The 21,237-nt window shown below is 42.9% G+C and overlaps 2 protein-coding genes across 2 annotated transcripts; both read left to right on the top strand.

Annotated features, from left to right (window-relative positions):
- Positions 1-1,143: 1,143 nt before the first annotated feature.
- On the top strand, positions 1,144-7,589 carry LOC110488313 (E3 ubiquitin-protein ligase RNF139). Its single transcript, XM_021560504.2, has 2 exons — positions 1,144-1,480; positions 5,295-7,589. Exons 1-2 carry the CDS (start codon positions 1,318-1,320, stop codon positions 7,145-7,147), a joined length of 2,016 nt encoding a protein of 671 aa, XP_021416179.1. The 5' UTR covers positions 1,144-1,317; the 3' UTR covers positions 7,148-7,589.
- A 2,720-nt stretch (positions 7,590-10,309) lies between these two features.
- On the top strand, positions 10,310-20,539 carry LOC110488312 (transmembrane protein 65). Its single transcript, XM_021560502.2, has 7 exons — positions 10,310-11,523; positions 16,920-16,964; positions 17,504-17,571; positions 17,759-17,813; positions 19,385-19,427; positions 19,647-19,752; positions 19,921-20,539. Exons 1-7 carry the CDS (start codon positions 11,265-11,267, stop codon positions 20,038-20,040), a joined length of 696 nt encoding a protein of 231 aa, XP_021416177.1. The 5' UTR covers positions 10,310-11,264; the 3' UTR covers positions 20,041-20,539.
- Positions 20,540-21,237: the final 698 nt, after the last annotated feature.

The raw sequence follows: 21,237 nt of genomic DNA, 5'->3' as shown, positions 1-21,237 counted from the left end.
CTCCACGCGAAAATCTGTTGGCCAGTAAGTGGGAGGGTTTTCAGTGGTTGAATGAAATTGATCAGAGCTCGCAAGGTAGCCACACCTGCAAAGCACATTATGTGACTGCATAAGGTAGTCTGAATATCAAATACTGAGAGGTGTGTAGGAAAGGTGTACATTTCCTAAGTCTGAATCGGTCCCTAAATTAATCAACATGCCAGGTGTCATTTGACTGATCTGTGCGTGTTTAGATTGAGCAAGAACCCCCTCATGCATTTAATTATGTTCCAGGGAGAGTTGGAAGTGAACCATCATCGATTGCAAAAACATACATTCAAATGTTTTTAGTGATTTACTGAAAGCTGCTGAAAGCCAGTTATTCAACAGCTGTAATATCTTATTCAAAACATCTGGGAACTCAGAAATCTCCAACTTGTGTTTTTTTTTTTTTTAACTAGGCAAGTAAGTTAAGAACAAATTCTTATTTACAATGACGGCCTAGGAACAGTGGGTTAACTGCCTTGTTCATGGGCAGAACGACAGATCTTTCTAGATCTCCAACGTTCAGACCTGAATATCACTGACGTTATGATTTGACCTCGGTTTTTCCCCGAGTTCCCTGTTGTCTTGAAAGTGCCATAACGGCATGTCGACAATATCACAGGCCACACCTTTTTACGTCCGAGGCAAAGATGTTTTATAACTAACGCAAGATAGGCCACGGCCTGTCGTTTCAAATGGGATAAATGAATCCTAGTGGGAAGAACAAGCAATGAGGTGGGCAGAGCACATTTCCGTTAGGGAACGCCTACTCTGTGAAGTTCGTGTGTGCAATAACTCAATTTGCCCTTTGCACCCCTTCTAAAAAACGCAACTTTTAGAAACTTTGGCAAAGGATAAAATCTACAACACTTAGTCCACTCTGTTCTTAACATATTATAGTTTTGAAAACAGAAAACTGTACTGAGATCAAATGTTTCATATATGAGAAAATTCGCTACTTGTTCGCCAAATCCATCTTGCTCCATCTTTCCCACAGCCTGCCACTGGGCTTCTTCTCACCACCATATTTGGTAGGGAAAGGAAATGACAACCGGATGCTTCACATTTGTACATCCGGTGAAATATGTGTCTCATTGTTCTATCTGTGTCCGAGGGGGTTCAAAAAAGATTAGCAACTTCCGCGTTCTTTGCATAGCAACAGGCGAAGATGGCGGATTGTACGGACCCCGTTAAATAACGTGTGGGAAGTTGAAACTGAAAGAAGCCAGAAGTTGGGGTTTTTAAACTCTAAAACGGAGTGACAGAGTCCTCCAAGGACTTACATCGTAAGCCATGGCATCAGCTAATGTCCGGATCGGCCAACAAGCCTTGACCGTGCTGGATGTGGCACTTCGCGTCCCTTGCATCTTTATTATCGACGCCATTTTTAACTCTTACTATGATCCTGGGTCAGGATGGGCCGGGACAGCGGGGAAGATTTTAATCCGAGTCATGGGTAAGATAATTATTCGTTTTGGACACCTACATGCGAGCCATTACCACCCTCTTGACAGCTAGTTAGTTACTATTGTACACATCAGGGTGGCTGAGCCGCGTCACGTAAATGGCGAAGGGCCTCGACTACAGTCCACTCCTTCCAAAGCCGATTTACCAGCGATAACAACTCGAAGACCTTGTTTTGCGCAGTTGTTAGCCAGCTAGGTAGCTAATAACTCTACCCCAACGAATTGTATGCTTCCTAGTACAGTTAGCTAGCCAACTAACGCTTTAACTAATATTTTGGTCATATGCCTGTCTATCTAACAAATGAATGCCAGCCAGGTGTCTTAAGATATTTTACTTAGGGCCAAGTAGTTAGTAAACTTGTGAAGAATAAGCTAAACCAGTTGTCCATAAAGGACAAATAGTTCACGGTGTGGCCTTCATTTTGTCTTGTCAATACTGTCAGACAAACATGTTTAGATGTCAAACAAACGTCTAACTAGCTTACAGAACTCAATGTGCCTTTTTTCCCAACACAATGTTTGCGTGACAAACAGCCTACCTACCTAGTATACAAGTTACACTATATATAGAAAAGTATGTGGACACTCCTTCAAATTAGTGGATTTAGCTATTTCAGCCATACCCGTTGCTGACAGGTGTATAAAGTCGAGCACACATGCATGTAGTCTCCGTAGACTATGGAACGTCGCTTGGGGTTTTAGATGCATGTCAAATAACACTCGTTGACGCGTTAAATAAGCTTTTAATTTGACACGTCAAATAACACAATTCTGTTGTATGTTCTGAATTTGCACGTGCAAGCCAAGCGCCACCACTGTCAAACTGTACTAAAAAGTCTGCAAACAAGCACACACTGGCCACGAACAATGTGTTTACAATACCGCGTTGGTAATAAGGCATTATTTGTTCGACCGCCAAACGCTAACGTTATAAGCAAGCAGCCAGCTAGCTTCATCTGGCTAGTGAGGCTCGACCTGACCGGGTTATGTGTTATGAAGCTAGCCAATAAGGATTAGCCACATTAGTGGAATTTGCGGTTTGCCTTCAAAATAAAAGTACCTCTTTTGAAAGCGATGCAGAAGGTTACAATTGGTGAAATCATGCCATGATGTTAAACAAGGTTGGAACGTGAAGCAATGAAATGGGGTATCAGTCTAGTCTGTGACACCCTCAGAACACAACTGTGAAGAGTTTACACAAATATTAGCGTTGTAGTTCTTATCGCGGGACTGTGACTGTGTGAAATCGGCTCCCCAGTCAGCATATGGTGTGTATTGACATTCATATTGCACTGTACAGCTTTACCTAAGGATTGGGGATCAATGAAATGTCAGTCTACTCAACACCCAACATTTTTTTCCCAACGTCCTCAGAGTTATTAGACTTCAAAACATCAACACAGTATTGTTTTTCCTCTGAATTAGTGTTCAATACACAATAAATGTGCCTCAATTAAGTTGTTTCAGAGTCCTGCACTAAGAGCTACTCTACTAATGTTCTCTGGGTGTCACTGAGTAGACTAATACCCCATTTCATTGATCCACAATCCATAGGTAAGGCTGGACCAGTGAAATAAGTATGCCCCAGTGTAATTCTAATAGTGATTTTTGTCAAATTAACAAATTATCTTTTGATTTCAAATAACATTCCAACCTCATTTAACATGATCTATTCAATTATGATGTCAATTCTATTTGTATTCAATTGCATCACTGTCAATTTTGAAGGCTAACCACAAAGTCCACTATTGTGGCTAGCTTCACATAGATGGGTCCGACCACCATTAATCAAATAAGAACTGTCTTGTAAATTAGGGTTATTTTAGATGACTAGCTAACTATATAGCTACTGAAACAGATTGTCGTTTTTGGGGAAGAACATTGTTTGCATCCTACAGCTAGCTAGCTTTTTTACGACCAGCACTGTCCAGAGCTTGGGGAAGGGCAGGTGCGCGAGACAACTTTACCAGCATCATAGCATACATATCGATGAATCGTTGTGACATATGAAATACGAGTGAGTGTAATCACTGTGTAATAACTATGTACAAAATTAATTAACGTGTTAAATTATTATGACATGCAGTCATACCCAGGTCCTGATTGTCAAATAGTGCACGTGCAAGCCAAGCGCCACCACTGTCAAACTGTATTAAAAAAATCTGCAAACAAGCACACACTGGCCATGAACAATGTGTTTACAATACCGCGTTGGTAATAAGGCATTATTTGTTCGACCGCCTAACGTTATAAGCAGCCAGCTAGCTTTATCCAAACGCCATTCCATAATAGACAAACATTGGCAGTAGAATGGCCTTACTGAAGAGCTCAGTGACTTTCAATGTGGCATCGTCATAGGATGCCACCTTTCCATCAAGTCAGTTCTTTGAATTTCTGCCCTGCTAGAGCTGCCTGGTCAACTGTAAGTTCTGTTATTGTAAAGTGCAAACGTTTAGGAGTAACAATGGCTCAGCCGTGAAGTGGTAGGCCACACAAGCTCATAGAACGGGACTGCCAAGTGCTGTACAGTAAAAATCGTCTTTCCTTGGTTGCAACACTCACTACTGAGTTCCAAACTGCCTCTGGAAGCAACGTGAGCACAATAACTGTTCATTGGGAGCTTCATTAAATGGGTTTCTAGGCCAAGCAGCCGCATTGCCAAGTGTCGACTGGAGTGGTGTAAAGCTCGCCGCCATTGGAGCAGTGGAAATGCGTTCTCTGGAGTAATGAATACCCTTCACAATCTGGCAGTCCCATGGACAAATATGGGTTTGATGGATGCCAGGAGAACGCTACCTGCCCCAATGCGCACAGTGCCAGCTGTGACGTTTGGTAGAGTAGGAATAATGGTCTGGTGCTTTTTTTCATGGTTCGGGCTAGGCCACTTAGTTTCAGTGAAGGGAAATCTTAACGCTACAGCATTCTAAATTATTGTGTGCTTTCAACCTTGTGGCAAAAGTTTGGGGAAGACCCTTTCATGTTTCAGCAATGACAATGCCCCTCGTGCACAAAGCGAGGTCCATACAGAAATAATTTGTTGAGATCGGTGTGGAAGAACTTGACTGGCCTGCACAGAGCCCTGAACTCAACCCCATCGAACACCTTTGGGATGAATTGGAACACCGACTGCGAGCCGGCCTAATCGCCCTATATCGATGCCTGACCTCACTAATGCTCTTGTAGCTGAATGGAAGCAAGTCTCCACAGCAATGTTCTAACTTCTAGTGGAAAGCCTTCCCAGAAGAGTGGAGTCAGTTATAGCAGCTAGTGTTCTAGTAGGTGTCCACATACCTTTGGCCATGTAGTGTACCATACTACTCCCTCCTTGCAAACATGTCATTTAGACCTATGTAATGTTTTTCAGACACATTTTTAGTTTGCCTTGCCAGAAGAATCCGACCCTACTGTTGTGGTTGTTTACACTGAGCTGCACTGGGGTAGGAACGCAATCATGGTTACATTAAGACACCATGGAGCCGGCGTGAGATATGGGTCGGAAAACATACCTCGATGCATTGATGGGATATGCCATTATACTCCATTAGACCTTTATGCACACGGATACATAGAAGAGTAATGGTAGGGTCGGTATTTTCTGGCAAATAGTTTGCCTAAACAGTAAGATATTGCCAAATGACTGATTCCTCTCCAGCTAACTGTAGATCTAAACCTTATCATAAATCAATACTTGTTATACAGTACGGGGTTTATTTCTTGTGATGGCATGAAGGTAAAACATTTTTGTTGTTGCATGCACTGCAGAAACAATTTGTATGTTGACAATATGGTTTCAATTTGTTTCAGGTATCACGGTCTCCAGTGTGGTCCTGGTGTTATCACAGAAGGCCCTATTCAAGGTCTACACACTATTCTTCGCTGTGCTCCTGGGAGTGGCGGCCGTTCTTATCAACTACTACGCCACATCTCACATAGACTTCTACAGCGCCTACTACAAAGCAGCGCTGGGCTTCAGACTCCTCCCACGAAATGGGCCCACCCTATGGCTGGGCATGGCTGTGGTGCAACTCCTTTTTGGCATGGGCTATGTGGTGCTGCTAAACCTTCAGTCTGTGTTTGCTGCTCTTATGGTCCTGGATATCATGATTCCGCTGTTGGGACTCATAATCGAGCTTCCCGTGGATGTACGGCAACTGGTAGCGGTGGCCTCTGGCCTGGCACTGGCTCTGAACACAGCTGTGTGCCTGGCCCTTAAGCTCAAGTGGTTCTATTACTCCTGCCGCTATGTCTACCTGCTGGTGCGTCACATGTACCGCATCTACGGGCTGCAGCTTCTGGTGGAGGACACCTGGAAGAGGATCCGCTTCCCGGATGTGCTGCGTGTCTTCTGGCTCACACGCATGACAGTGCAGGCCATCATCCTAGTCTACGTGGTCAAGGTGGTGCGGCACGAGAGTGGCGACCACAGCTACCTGACGTGGGACGTTTTCTGGGACCTGTTCAGCAACCTCATCATCAGCGGCTGTGACTCTATGCTGACTGTGTTGGGCATGAGCGCCGTCATCTCCTCCATCGCGCACTACCTGGGGCTTAGCATCCTAGCATTCATCGGCTCCACCGAGGAGGAGGACAAGCGGCTGGGCTTCGTGGCACCCGTTCTCTTCTTCATCCTGGCCCTGCAAACGGGCCTGAGTGGTCTGGACCCTGAGGAACGGCTGGTACGGCTCAGCCGCAACATGTGCCTTCTGCTGACTGCCATCCTGCACTTCATCCATGGCATGACGGACCCCGTGCTCATGTCGCTGAGTGCCTCGCACGTCTCCTCCTTCCGCCGCCACTTTCCGGTTCTGCTGGTGTCGCTCTGTCTCTTTGTGCTGCCTGTTGTGCTCAGCTACGCCCTGTGGCACCACTATGCCCTCAACACCTGGCTGTTCGCCGTCACTGCCTTCTGCGTGGAGCTCTGCCTCAAGGTGGTGGTGTCGCTGACGGTCTACGGCCTCTTTATGGTGGATGGCTACTACAACGTGTTGTGGGAGAAGCTGGACGACTACGTCTACTACGTGCGCTCCATGGGCAGCGTCATCGAGTTTGTCTTTGGCGTCATCATGTTTGGCAACGGCGCCTACACCATGATGTTTGAGGCGGGCAGCAAGATCCGCGCCTGCATGATGTGCCTCCACGCCTACTTCAACATCTACCTGCAGGCTAAGAACGGCTGGAAGACCTTCATCAACCGGCGTACGGCCGTCAAGAAGATAAACTCCCTGCCGGAGGTGAAGGGCGACCAGCTGCGCGACATTGAGGACGTCTGCGCTATATGCTACCAGGAGTTTGCCACGTCTGCGCGCATCACCCCATGCCAACACTACTTCCACGCACTCTGCCTCCGTAAGTGGCTCTACATCCAGGACACATGTCCCATGTGCCATCAGAAGGTGTATATTGAGGAGGAGGTCCGGGACAAGGCACCCTTCTCCAACAACAACGGCTACGTGGCGCCAGGCGGGGATGTAGGCCAGTTTGCAGCGCCCGGCGGGGCAGAGGACGAAGCAGCCGCAGGTGGGGCTGAGCCTGAGAATGAACTACTGGAGGATAATGACAGTATTGAGTATGACGAGGATGAGTGGGGGACACAGAACAGGGAAACGCCTATAGAGGAAGACTATATTAATGATGACACAGACTCTAATGGGGACTGATCAGAATATAGAGAGAAATATATTATATATATATTTAAGTTAAAAACAATTTTCTCAATATCAGGGATGTCATTTATTTTCTCTTTTTAGATTTGTTTCCTTTCTTGTTTGTCTTTGGGCTAGCTGCAGAGGTGTAATTGCTATGACTGAGTGTGCCTAGGTGGTTGGGTGTCCCAAGAGGTGCAGTTCAGTGTGAGACCCACATTCCTCGTGTTTTGTAGGGATGCCGTTGGTCATGTGTTTGCTGTTTTGCTGAAAGAAGGTAAGCTGGGAGCCGAGAGGGGTTCCGCAACGCCGCGCTAAGAAGAGGTTTAATTAAAACGTGACGTGCTACTGTAATCACTGATATACCTCTTATCATTACTACTGGTCTCTTGTGTGACCTTGGTTAAATTGTGTACGTTATTGTACATGTAATAAAAACACGTTCCCTTAGAAAAGATGTTGTATTCAAATGAGTGTTTTGACTGTACTTTACTCGATTTCAACAGATGTTTGAGTCATACCTTGAAACTGAAATTGCACCATGTTTTGATCAGACCATGTGTTAATTAAATGATCTCTGCATTTCAACTAGCTCACTTCAAATAGTTGTAGCCATAGCCGCGGGAAGTAGGGGTGCTGAGGGTGCTACAGCACCGCCTGAAAATATGAATATAAACCATTTTAAAACAATATTTTTGGGGCATTTTTTTTCTTCTTACAAAAGCAGTGCACCGCACCTTTAAAGTTGAACTGACAGCGTTTTAACTACTTTGCAGATATGAAACAGAAAAACCTTAATATCAGTAAAACAATATCAAATTCCCAGTTCATGCTATAAAACCAACTAAGAGGTTTTAAAAATGTACACTTAGGCATTGTTGGCAGAATAGATGGATGGAGGTGACTGCCAGATTAATATAATTCACCAATACATTTCTTGATAGTCCACAAAATATTGCTATCAGGTTGTAAATCACAGCTGGCCTGGTACATTGTTTGCTACCTCCATTCGGGATGCACTTTCTGTTTCAATGACTCAATATTTTGGACAAAAACGGACGAATGTAACGAAGGGCAATGATCACAGGTCAGTCATTACCATTACCAGTACCAATAAACTAGTATCAATTGATGTACCAAGTTAAAAACACTGAGCCTAACTAGCTGCTAGGAGGATGTCATGTCATTGGAGGAGTGGGTGAGTGACTGACTTTTCCCCCTCATATCGTTTTTCGATGGCTAGAGATGCAGATGTCATTTGGTTAGCTAGCAAAAACTTGAACAACTGTTATCCAGTTAGCCTGAGTGAATTTGCGAATGCAAGAAATGTACTATCTATCTACATTGATTTTCAGAGCGCTCTCGTCTGTGTGTCAGGGCGCAGAATAACCGAATTTATGAACGCACAACACCTGCTAGATATGACCGGTGTCAGTAAACATAACTATTACTTTTTTTGCCTAACATGTAAACAGCCAAACCAGCTCTATTAGGGCGATTAAAATGGTCAGAGTAAGGCGTTCTTTCATTTGTGTCTGGAAGTAGCTAGAAAGTTAGCCAACTTTAGACAGTTAGCGTGGGAGTTTGGTTGGGACAAGAATTAATGCATTGGCAGGCAAGCTGCAGAAGGACGAGTAGGCTACAAGTCCCCATTTATCAGTGCAATTTTAACGGGCAACTTGCTGAAAGTTTGAGATGGTTTAGCTAATGTCCCTTATCTTGTTGTTGATGTGCATAACTGAGGGAGAGAGAGACTACGTGTTCATGGTTGTTTGATCAGTAAGACTGTAAAGTTCCTAAATCTAAGAGGACTCCCGTGGTATTTACATATTTTCAGAAATCCATTCAGGTGTATTTGTGGCTTCTGGTGAATGCATTCTAATCTAAAGGCTGCGTTGTTGCAACTGCCTGTAAACACATAGTCCAGTTCAAAGTGAATGATGGCAGGCCTGTGTGGCAAATAGCTTGTTTACGTAAATGCCTATTGTAGCTCTGATTTGCTATGGTGGACCGGTCTGCGTAGACTTCTGGACGAGACAGATGTTTTATTCACTGAACTGTCTATTAATTGTACAAACGCAGGGCCGCATTCCCGCTCTATATTGCTGTATAATTTTCACAAATGCCTTACTATACGTCATTCCCAAACATTCTAAGAATTTATGAAAATGACCATATGCTTGCTTGTCAGAAAATGTTTTAAAAGGTGTCATTCTTCCTGGGGGTGTGAACAGATTTTAATATAAAATGCTGTCAGTTCACTTTAAGAGTGCTGATGGACCGATATAGTGTCCGTAACTCAGGCAAGAATATTTTTCTGCACCCCTTCACTTCTTGCGTTTAGCGGATGAGAGCTATTGTCAAGGAAGAGAGTTTGTGTTTATACAGGACATATCGGTCAACCAATCATGTCAACACGGAGCCCTCCGCATTGTTACAAAATTTGAGAGGTGTCTGACGATGCGGTACAGAGCTTAATTTGGCCTCTGCATGCCTCCAGATGATTGCCTATTGCGTAACACCCTCCATACCAGGCTTCCGAACACATGGTCGGATCAAACATAAATGGGCTTTAATCCACTCTATTTCAGTTTTAAAACACAACTAAAATTACATTATTTAAAAATGGCAACAGCTTCCAGAGAAACTAAAGTTTACAATGTTATTTTCAATATAGCTTTAAAGTGGTTTGGTCAGTAAGTACCCAAGAATACATTCAAACACTAGTAAATGCACCCTTTTCATCACAGCATGATGATATGATGAGCAGTGATGAACTTTGAGCTGTTTTGACAAGTACCTAGGAGGAACTAGCAGGGATAAGGGATCGACATTTTCCAACTCTGCCTACAACACACAAACCAAATTAAAACCTTACAAACCAAATGCTGAATCCTCACATAGATACTTGACAATGCAGCCATTTTTACACATTCTTTGGCAAAACAAAGGTACTACTGATCACACATGGCTACTCATGTAATAATGCCTCGAAATAAATTGAGTAGCGCATCCTGTTTTAAACCACAAGGTGGTAACATTACAGCATTTTTATAAACTTTGTTTTACAAACAGACAGCATGTGATGATTCCGTAGTTGTTGGATATTTTATTACCCATTTAGCCGAATGTATGTACATTGGACATATACATTTTGTAATGACTGATTCAGTTAAATTTGATACGTTTTGTGTTGCATTTTGGGAGATGTGGTTTACTACTACTCGAGGCGGAGCTCAGTCATGATGAAACTTGGACCAACAAATATCTCTGGAGACGTGGTAGCAAGAATAATTAATCTAGCTAGATGAATATATCTATGATATGTGAAAATGTCAGCTCAATGTAGTAAATGATGATCGAGGAAGAACACGAGAAGAGAAACCATACGGTATTTGGGAGAAAAACAACTACATGGGTCGCAAGTGGAAGTAATCGAGGAAGGTTTCCAGTCGATGACTCGGCTCATAACATTGAGATCAGTTTTTTGGGCCATATCAAGACTTTCTGAGGAATTGCACGGACGTTTGCAGTGAAATTGCTTTTTTTCTCAAGCCCAAAATTGTGGACCCGACGCCACAATATTATTTTCTTACGGATCGTCGACTCATATTGGCAGGCATGCCAGAGTCTTTGGTGACATGCGGTTTTGTGCAATTAGCTTAAGTTGGCTAGCTAGCTATTGTTTTCCTTTCGCGAACTGCTCTGTCTTGCCAAGCACATTTAGTAATCTATTATTCCAGAAATGCAACAGGAGTCGACTGCAGTTTGCTAACTACATTAGTATTTCCAAAATAATAGAAGAGTGGCCTTTCACTTTGCATGGGCATTACTTTATCTACAAAGTAACGTTGCAATTTGGCAATAATAGCTAGCTAGTTTAACTTTACTTGCTAGTGTGGTTTAGCTAGTTTGACTGCTCTCAAATGATTACGCTAACGCGTTCAATGTTGGCTACTTACGTTACTACAGCAAACACCTTGGTACAGTAAGCTAGCTAGTTTTTCGAATTGGCTGGTTGGCAGTGCTGTTCAATGTCAAACTGGAGGAGAACCTATCCATCTTATTTGAAGGCTTTTGGGATACACCATTTTTTATTTGTACGAACAACACATTTGCCCCTTTTGCCACAATGTTCAAGCTTTGTCTTCAGAGAACTCTAGGATACACAGTCTCCGCAAGAGCAATGCTGGAAAGTGTCACTGCCGGAAAGGTTTTGAAGGTGTCCCGCGTGCAAAGCTGTTGGATGGGAACGCTCGGACTCAACGAGCAGCGGGAGCACCTGAACTCTCCAAAAAGAGCAAAAGAATTCATCTACAGCCTTCACCCCAAAGAAAGAACATGTTTACTCAAAGAACTGCAGAGCTTTGAGTCCATAGCTATAGCACAAGGTAAGATAAAAAAAACAGTTATTGTAATCAAGTTATGTCCAATTTCAAGGGTCACTAATGGATATGGTTTCAGATAAATTATAGTCCAAATTTTTCAGAGATGAGTAGAAATAAGTGGAGGGCGCCCAACCAAAGTGAGTAGGGGTGCAGCCAAAAAATGCAATCATTGAAAGGGAATAGGCGCAACGCTCGCCCACCATTGAACATGATTTGTTTTATTTAAAGCAAGGTTAAAAGAAGGCCATTGAAGTCAAAACGTTAATCTTTCAAGCATGCTTAAAATATATATAGAATCATGGTGGGCGTGTTGCTCCTTTTCAAATAGAAAGCAACATTTTCACAAGGCGTTTGGGTGGGGTTAGGAGACACCAGCATGGAGGCCACTTATGATTCATACCTCTTTCCAAGGCGTTGCCTGTAACCTGCCCCCTCTCCCATTTCTATAGCCAGAATAGATTCAGACCCCTTGCTTACAGCTGCACTGGGGATGAATAGGATTCCAGATTTAGATTAAGATGCGGTAGAGCTGCGGTATGGCTTGGAAAACGTACCCCAACTGTGAAACAGATAAGATTGATGGTACTTCTCTGTGTAATATTTGGTATATTGTATTGTGACTATTCAGAATACAATGCATTTCTCATGCCTGGATTGAGGTATGTTTTCTGAGTGTTATCTCTCGGCCGGCTCCGCAGTGTCACAACCAAAACAAAAGCAAATGCATCCAACAAGGTTGGAGAATTATTGCGTGATAAGAATTTGGGACCATATACCAAACTTTTGACCAATTCAATACTAGGGCTGTCTCCGACTTAAAAAAACAAACAAAAAAAACTTTTTTGACCGACAGTCGTCTATTCTTTCAACCAATCGATTGCAAAACAAATGTACTCATATTTTTCCACATAGACACACCCTATGTGTTTTAATAAAATCAACTATATCCATTGAGCTTGTCTGATGCTTTAAGCTTATAGTTTGATGCCTTGAGGGCGTCAGAGATCTAGATAAGCAGAAGAGAAAAAAAACTTAACCAGAACCCAACTATTCTCCTCCCGCCCCTGCTGGCTTTCGCAGTTTCTGCCATTACTCTCCTGAAGATATCGGTAATATGCTACATGTGGAGTCTGCAAACTTTCTCATGTGGAATGCCAATTTATCTTACCATTTCTACTAGGGATGCATGATATATCGGTGAACATATCGGAATCGGCTGATTTTAGCTAAAAATGCCAACATCGGTTTCGGCCCAATGTCTAGTTTAACTGCAAAGATAAAATGTCAAAGCTACTGTGCATACCTATATGACGTAATGACGCCACATAACATTTTGCGCTACATGTGCAACACAGCATTCCTAACCTAGCCCACACAATGTCTGCAGTGTGAATCGAGCAGTCATTTGAAAGAGTAAGAACATTTCTGGTTGGTCAGGATGATATCTAAGAGGGTGCCCATAGTTAGAGATTCAGGGTTGTACCTGATAGGTTCCTTGATAATTTGTGTGAGATTGAGGGCATCTAGCTTAGATTGTAGGACGGCCGGGGCGTTAAGCATATCCCAGTTTAGGTCACCTAACAGTACGATCTCTGAAGATAGATGGGGGGTGATCAATTCACATATGGTGTCCAGGACACAGCTGGGGACTGAAGGGGGTCTATAACAAGCGGCAACGGTGAGAGACTTGTTTCTGGAAAGGTGGATTTTTAAAAGTAGAAACTCGTTTTTTTGGGGGGGGGGCACAGACCTGGATAGTATGACAACTCTGCAGGCTATCTTTGCATTAGATTGCAACTCCGCCCCCTTTGGCAGTTCTATCTTGTCAGAAAATGTTATAGTTAGGAATTGAAATTTCAGGGTTTTTGGTGGTCTTCCTAAGCCACGATTCAGACATGGCTAGGACATCCGGGTTGGCGGATTGTGCTAAAGCAGTGAATAAAACCATCTTAGGGAGGAGGCTTCTGATGTTAACATGCATGAAACCAATGCTTTTACGGTTACAGAAGTCAACAAATGAGAGCGCCTGGTGAATGGGAGGGATGCAGGAGGCTGCAGGACCTGGGTTTACCTCTACATCAGAGGCGGAGTAGGATAAGAGTATGGCTAAAATAACTGGTCGTCTAGAGCTTTCGGAACAGAGAGTAAAAGGAGCAGATTTCTGGGTGTGGAAGAATAGATTCAAGGCATAATGTACAGACAAGGGTATGGTAGGATGTGAGTACAGTGGAGGTAAGCCTAGGCATTGAGTGACGATGAGAGGTTTTGTCTCTAGAGGCACCATTTAAGCCCGTTGAGGTCACCGCATGTGTGGGGGGTGGAACAAAAGGGCTAGCTTAGGCATATTGAGCAGGGCTAGAGGCTCTACAGTGAAATAAGGGGGGAAAAAATCACTAACCAAACAGCAATAGACAAGGCATATTGACATTAGGGAGAGGCATGTGTAGCCGAGTGATCATAGGGTCCAGTGAGTAGCTAGGCGAGCTGGTGACACGGCGATTGACAGCTAGCAGATGGGCCTCAGGGGTACATCGCAACGGGAGAGCCTGTGGACCCCCTCGGACAGTTACGTCGGCAGACCAGTCGTGATGGCTCGGCGGGGCTCCGTGTCGGCAGCAAAGGGTCCAGGCCAATTTGCAAAAGTTATTGAGGCCCAGGAATTGTCTCATGGCTCTCTTCGGGTCGTCAAGGAGATGGGCCTAGCTCCAGGCTTACTGGTGCTTGCTTCGGGATAGAGACGTTAGCCAGGAGTAGCCACTTGGATAGCAGCTAGCTAGCTGCGATGATCCAGAGGAAAGGTTCAGAGCTTGCGGTAGGAATCCGGAGATGTGGTAGAGAAAAGCAGTCCGATATGCTCTGGATTGATATCGTGCTGTGCAGACTGGCAGGAATTGACCGGGCTGAGGCTGGCAGAATGTCGGATACTGCTGCCTTGTTCCATGTCACTCTGTCTTCATGTTCAACAAGAAATCCCCAGGAGAGTCGCTTAGTGATTCAAATAACTTCCTAGTAATTTTTTTGACAATCTTGTCACTATTTGTAAGCCTTGTGATTACGACATCAGCTTGAACAGCTTTTAACACAGAAATTGCATTGAATATCAAGGCAGTATGGCGTTGTAGTAATGGGCTCTTTGAAATGATAACCCTGTTATCCAAACAAGAATGCAACTATGTGCCAAGCATCATAATGAACAGATCAAGGGATGATTGTCTGTTCACCCAGCACCAAATCTGTAATGGCAAGACCATGTCTCAGCATTTTATGCCAATATACCAATAATAAGTTGATTTTTAATTTGGAGTGGTTAGAAGTGTGTTGAATAAATGCAGTTTCCCTCCCGTAGAAGCCATTAAAAAGCAATTAACAGTCTTGTCTGCAACTCCAATTTCAGTCAAATCGTTTTAGCAGATTTCAGGCTTTTTTGAGCTATGTAGTCATTTTACAATCTATGGCATCTGGCTGCATTGCCCATTGTTCACTGGCAAACAAAACATCTTGGCACATATTTCCTTTTTTCCTCTCCAATTTAGTTTAGGATATATTTACTTTCACTGCTTTTATGGAGATTAAATTGGCCATCAGAGACTAGACACAAACACACCTCTTCTCCAATTTGCTTCCTAGCAGCAGGTACAGCTACTCTTATCTGATGTGTTGGCTGCTGGAGAAGTGCCAGTTCCTCAGAACTGTGACAGCTGGCAGATGGTGACGATTGCCACAGACGAGATGAATAGACAGCTCTGTAATTAGGCAGAGGCAGATGCACCACTCCAGCTAAGCTCTGAGGGAAACAACCTATCATCGCAGCACTGCTGCCTGCTGTGCCAGTTGTTCAGAAAGGCAATTTAGAATGCAGTGTTGATATCGCTCTAAAATTATGTTGTCTAGGTCTCACTGATTCCTCTGAAATGAATGAAGTGGAGGACATTGGAGTGGCAGATGACATATGTAGCCTTATGTTATTTCTCATTGAACATCTACTGGCTGCAGATTGCACAGATATCAATTTTGGAGTCATAGAAGTTTTGGGATATTTTCCCATCCGCCCAGTCTTTTCCCCCCATGAGTCAACAGAAATTAAATCAAACCATAAGCCTTTGTTGTGCCAGATGGTGTTGTTTCCTCAGCCACTACCAACATGTTTATTATTGGTTTTAGAGCGACAAAGGTAAAAAGCTCTGGACATTCACGTCCCATTTTTCACTCTCCCTCAAGCACTTTTCTTTCAGTCGCAACATAAGTTTGTGGCTTCTATAGTCCACACTGAAAACCTATTCTCTTTTATGAGCGGCTGTGCACTCATGAGCAGTCTGGCCTGCTGCTTTTGATTTAATAAGTAGGCTATTTCATGACATCAATTGTATTTCCATCCCCATTTAACTGCGTCAGTTGGGGGTCACCTCACCCTAGTCTTGGGTTACCCCTCCAGAAATAGCGCCCCAACCCCTCTGTCCGAAGGGAGCATCTTTGACCTATTCCAACCATGGTCACATTTAGAGTTGTGAATCTGCTTAGCGCTGTGCTGGGGTTTGTGTGTTTGTTTTTAAAACTGAACTCTTAATGAAGGACCCAATTGGGGCTAAAGGCATTTGTCTCCCATAATTCACCCAGGATGCACCTGGCCACCGTCCCAGAGTGCAACCCGCTCTAGTGACCAAATGCATCTAAAACTGGAATTGCAAACTCAATCTCTTTTATGAGACATGGAAATAAATCACCTTTCCATTCTGGACCCATGCTGCTACTATCACAACCAGGGGTTGGAACCAAAAATAATTTTCCAATCGCTTTGTTCTGAACAGTACCATTATTTATTTTTTTGTTTCTGTTCCACTGTTCCGACCTGCAAAATAAAGTTCTGAACCAGTTGGAACCCCCAAAAAGTACCCGATTTATGTCGTTCCTTTTTAACCTGAAAGTCTAAGCCTTTAGGGGGGACGGGACTTTAATTTACAGTTTTGATTCTGTTCCTCTAATAATTTGTATTTTCTGTTCCCTAAACTGGTTCCAACACCTGACTACTACTAATGAATGGGGGGAAAAAACTACCGTTATATGATGAGTAATGGGAGACGTGCATGCCTGTCCACATTCACTCCCACAAAACAGTTGACTGACTAGTAGTACAATAACTTAACACAGAAACACATTTACTGAATATCCTACCCAAGATTTTTTTCTCCCATTGAATATTGGCACCTCTTGGCTAGAGCGGAGTAGTTCATTCAACGTTAGGCCTATACAGTGAATAATATGCTGGAATGTTTGCAGAAACACATCTGTGCCAAGCTTTCTGGGAGAGAAAAAATGAGGGTGGATTAGGATCTTAAAGATCTCCCCAAGTGCACATAATTTTGCAAATATAAATGTTTGTTTTTGATGTTCTTGCCTTTCAGAGACGCAAGAGACTTCACCGCTTACTCAAGCTCAGATCAGATACGGTAAGATGAAAACTGTCACTCAAATTATGAATAAAATGTTTTTTGTACCATAGAGATATTTATAGCTCAAAAGTTTTCACAGTGGGGATCAAAAAGGTCGTCCCTTCCGTAGCCACATTATACACCTTGGAAAAGAGTCTAATTGTCTCATCAGCTTTGTTTCCCAGTCGCTCTACTCTAGTGCTATTTATCTCAAAATAACCAACAATATAGTGTGTGTGTAGGGAGATGTTCGAGTCAGCCATTGAAAATGACAGTGTCAGCTTTCGAACAGTGGTACTGAGCTAGTTTTTGCCAAGCTGTTTGACAGTATAGAAATTGTCAGTAGTACATTGCCCCCATAAACATATAGTACAGGCAGGCAGGCACAAACAAGCATGTGTGAGTCACTTAGTGACAGGGTAAGTGTCAGTCACTCGCATCACTCAACAGGAACATTCCTATTCATATGATGGAGACAACTCCCAAGACAGATTGATTTTAGCAGCAAACTATAAGAAATGTTTTATTTGTAATATTCTTTACAATTTTGCTTGCAGTGCTCCTACACAATGCAATCCCCTTCATTGGTTTTGGCTTCCTGGACAATGCCATCATGATTGCGGCGGTAAGTGGTATTACTTTTTTAGGTGGTTGAATTTACATATCGTTTAGTTTTAAATTAGCATTTGAAATGTATTTTACATTGTAGATGTTCTATGGGAGGATGAATTGAGATTTGTTTTGTTTTTGGAAGTCAACATGAATATCTAACACCAAGAAACAATTGTAATATTTCTGCTTTTGACTTTTAGGGAACCCAGATTGAGTTGTCTATAGGGGTCACCTTTGGACTATCGACCATGGCAGGTAAGATTGATTGTGATCTGAAACATTCAAATGTAGCAGCAGCTCCCTCAATGGACATTGGTCGACTTGGAATACTTCAACATTCTGAGTGGTGCAGCGGTCTAAGGCATTACATCTCAGTGCAGGAAGCGTCCCTGGTTCGAATCCAGGCTGTATCACATCCGGACGTGATTGGGAATCCCATAGGGCGGCGCACAATTGGCCCAGCATCGTCCGGGTTTGGCCGGTGTAGGCGTCATTGTAAATAAGAATTTGTTTTAAACTGACTTGCCTAGTTAAATAAAGGTTAAATAACATTTTAAAAAGCACCCTTACAGGGGTCAATTATCTTACAGTATAACCAAAAGAGCAAAATAAACAGTCTAGATAGCCTCTTACCAATGGGGTACATTAACTGTTGCTATGGATACCACATCAAAAGATACCCCAGTCCTGATTTCAGAGTGAAACCAAAAGTACATATTGGGACGACCATCTGATTTGGAAGGTAATGATGGTATACCCAGTCGAGTATATTCCACATCCTGTGACAGATGGCATTCATTTTACCCTCCACTATGGGGCCTGATGGATTTTGTAGGCTACTTTTTTGGAAGCATGTAGGCTACTGTCCCTGAATGGAATTCAACTGACAAATACTTTTGTTTATTTGATATCTGCTTTTTCCATTGATGGCTACGGCAGCTATTACAATTGGGCTAAAGCATCTCCCGAGAATTGTGGGATGCTTTTGTTTAGAATAGACTGTTTCCCTCATGCCAAATTAATCTGTATTTAACTGATTGACCACTGAGCACATCGGATCAGTCCCAAACAACTGCTTTTGCAAGGTTTTGGATTCGTTAGACTGCGATACTCACATTCTGCTTATGCTCCCCAAAATACTTTTTAGTGCACTAAAACAAAAACGCATTTTGGGATGCAACACTAGTGTGTGGAACTGAATTCTTGGACCACTCTAGCACCTTGGGGTTCACTTTTGCATTATCACCACTATCCAAGAAATAATGGTTTAATCAGTGAGTACAAGAACATATAGATGCTTGCCAAATCCAATTCTCATAGTCAGCGCTGTCTAATGCTGGCTCATGTTAATACACATCGATCTACTTGAATTCATTGTGCTTGAAATTGGCTCATCTCATCCATAATTTACCAAGTGCTATTATATAGTGCCACTACACATCCTCACCCCAGTGCAATTTATGGTTGCTCCTTATCCCAGTGTGATGCACAAGCAGCGTTTTCACGACGCTATCAGGGTTTAAAGCAGCCAGATCTAAGTAGTTCCTTGGGCTGGTCAATATTGTGGCTGACTTTTGAGAGCTCCCTGATGCTAATGAAATGGAGTGATAATACAATTCAGTACACTGATCTAATTGCAATCTGTAGAGACAGTGGCTGAACTTTAATTTTATTTTTTAGGTATCAACAGCCTTTCAGCATTGTTACATGTTTAAACAAAGATCAGAAGAACAGGAGCAGTTGTATTGAAACTTTTTGAACTGATTTTGAGAATCGTTTGGTTGAAAGACTATGCATAAATCCCTGTTATTCCCCTTCTGTTACAGCTGCAGCTCTTGGGAACCTGGTTTCAGACCTGGCTGGACTTGGGTAAGAGGACCAACCACTCCTCCATTAGGTCTAATATTTAGACCGTGATAGAACTATCAAAGCTGTGCAAGTACTTCGGGGGTGGGGGGGTATGATTATGAAATGAGTGTGTGAATTTCTTTTCTGTGAAAATTCAAATTTGACCTTGAAATGGAAGGGTAATAAAAAATGTACATGACTACCATAGCTGGGTTTCTTATATTGTCCTTCTGTGGGCAGTCTTGCAGGATACGTGGAAATCCTAGCTTCCAGGCTAGGGATGCAGGTTCCTGACTTGACCCCCAAGCAGGCAGACATGTGGCAGACCAGGGTTAGCTCGCACATGGTGAGTGTTTAGAAATGATCTTTATGGGCTGGCTTAGTACTGGACTAAAAATCTTCATCTGGTTATGAGAAACTGGCCGTATATAAATTGAGATATTTAGAGGATGGCTGGGTTACTAGTTATCCATGTTCAAAGAGTTATGATAACCTAATAGTACATTATTCTCAGGGAAAAGGCATTGGAGTCACAATCGGATGCATTCTCGGAATGTTCCCCCTGCTATTCCTAGGGGATGATGAAGATGAGCACAAGAAAAAAGAAGCACAAACAAACACCCCAAACTCTTAACAGCTTGTAAACTATTTTTTTGATCTCGAGTCAATTGCAACAAGCATCAGCAGCATGATTTTAGTTGATCTCTATCTCTGAAAACCTTCTCTATTTTATTATATATGCCATTTACCAGACGCTTTTATCCAATGACTTAGTCATGGGTGCATACATTTTACGTACAGATGGTCCCGGTAATCAAACCCACTATTCTGGCACTGCAAGCGTCATGCTCTACCAACTGAGCTACCAGATAATCTTCTGAAAATGTATTATGAGCTTATAAAAGTAGTTGCATTTGATGGCAAGGTATTTTCGCAGGATGGATTTCGTTGATGGGTTGAACATTTGTTTGAGATGAAGTTAAACCAATGTACACTTCCGGTCGAAAGTATTTTCTACATTGTAGAATAATAGTGAAGACAAAAACTATGAAATAACACATATGGAATCATGTGGTAACCAAAAAAGTGTTATATATTTTACATTTGAGATTCTTCAAAGTAGCCACCCTTTGCCTTGATGACAGCTTTGCACACTCTTGGCATTCTCTCAACTTCAGTCTCGAAGGAGTTCCCACATGTGCTGAGCACTTGTTGGCTGCTTTTCCTTCACTCTGCAGTCCGACTCATCCCAAACCATCTCAATGTGGTTTAGGTCGGGGGATTGTGGAGGCCTGGTCATCTGATGCAGCACCACATCACTCTCGTTCTTGGTCAAATAACCCTTACACAGCCTAGAGGTGTGTTGGGTCATTGTCCTGTTGGAAAAACAAATGATAGTCCCACTAAGCCCAAACCCGATGGAATGCTGTGGTAGCCATGCTGATTTAGTGTGCCTTGAATTGTAAATAAATCACCAGCAAAGCCCCCCCCACACAATATAACACCTCATCCTCCATGCTTTACAGTGGGAAATACACATGCGGAGATCATCCATTCACCCAAACCGCATCTCACAAAGACACAGCGGTTGGAACCAAAAATTTCAAATTTAGACTCCAGACTAAAAGACAAATTTCCACCGGTCTAATGTCCATTGCTTGTGTTTCTTCGCCCAAGCAAGTCTTCTTCTTATTGATGTCCTTTAGTAGTGGTTTCTTTGCAGCAATTTGACCATGAAGGCTTGATTCACACAGTTTCCTCTGAATAGTTGATGTTGATGTCTGTTACTTGAACACCGTGAAGCATTTATTTGGGCTGCAATTTCTGAGGC

This window comes from Oncorhynchus mykiss, chromosome 32, assembly GCF_013265735.2.
Source record: "Oncorhynchus mykiss isolate Arlee chromosome 32, USDA_OmykA_1.1, whole genome shotgun sequence".
NCBI classification, from domain to species: domain Eukaryota; kingdom Metazoa; phylum Chordata; class Actinopteri; order Salmoniformes; family Salmonidae; genus Oncorhynchus; species Oncorhynchus mykiss.
The sequence above is the reverse complement of the archived record's forward strand: the minus strand, read 5'-3'. Positions and strand labels throughout refer to the sequence as shown.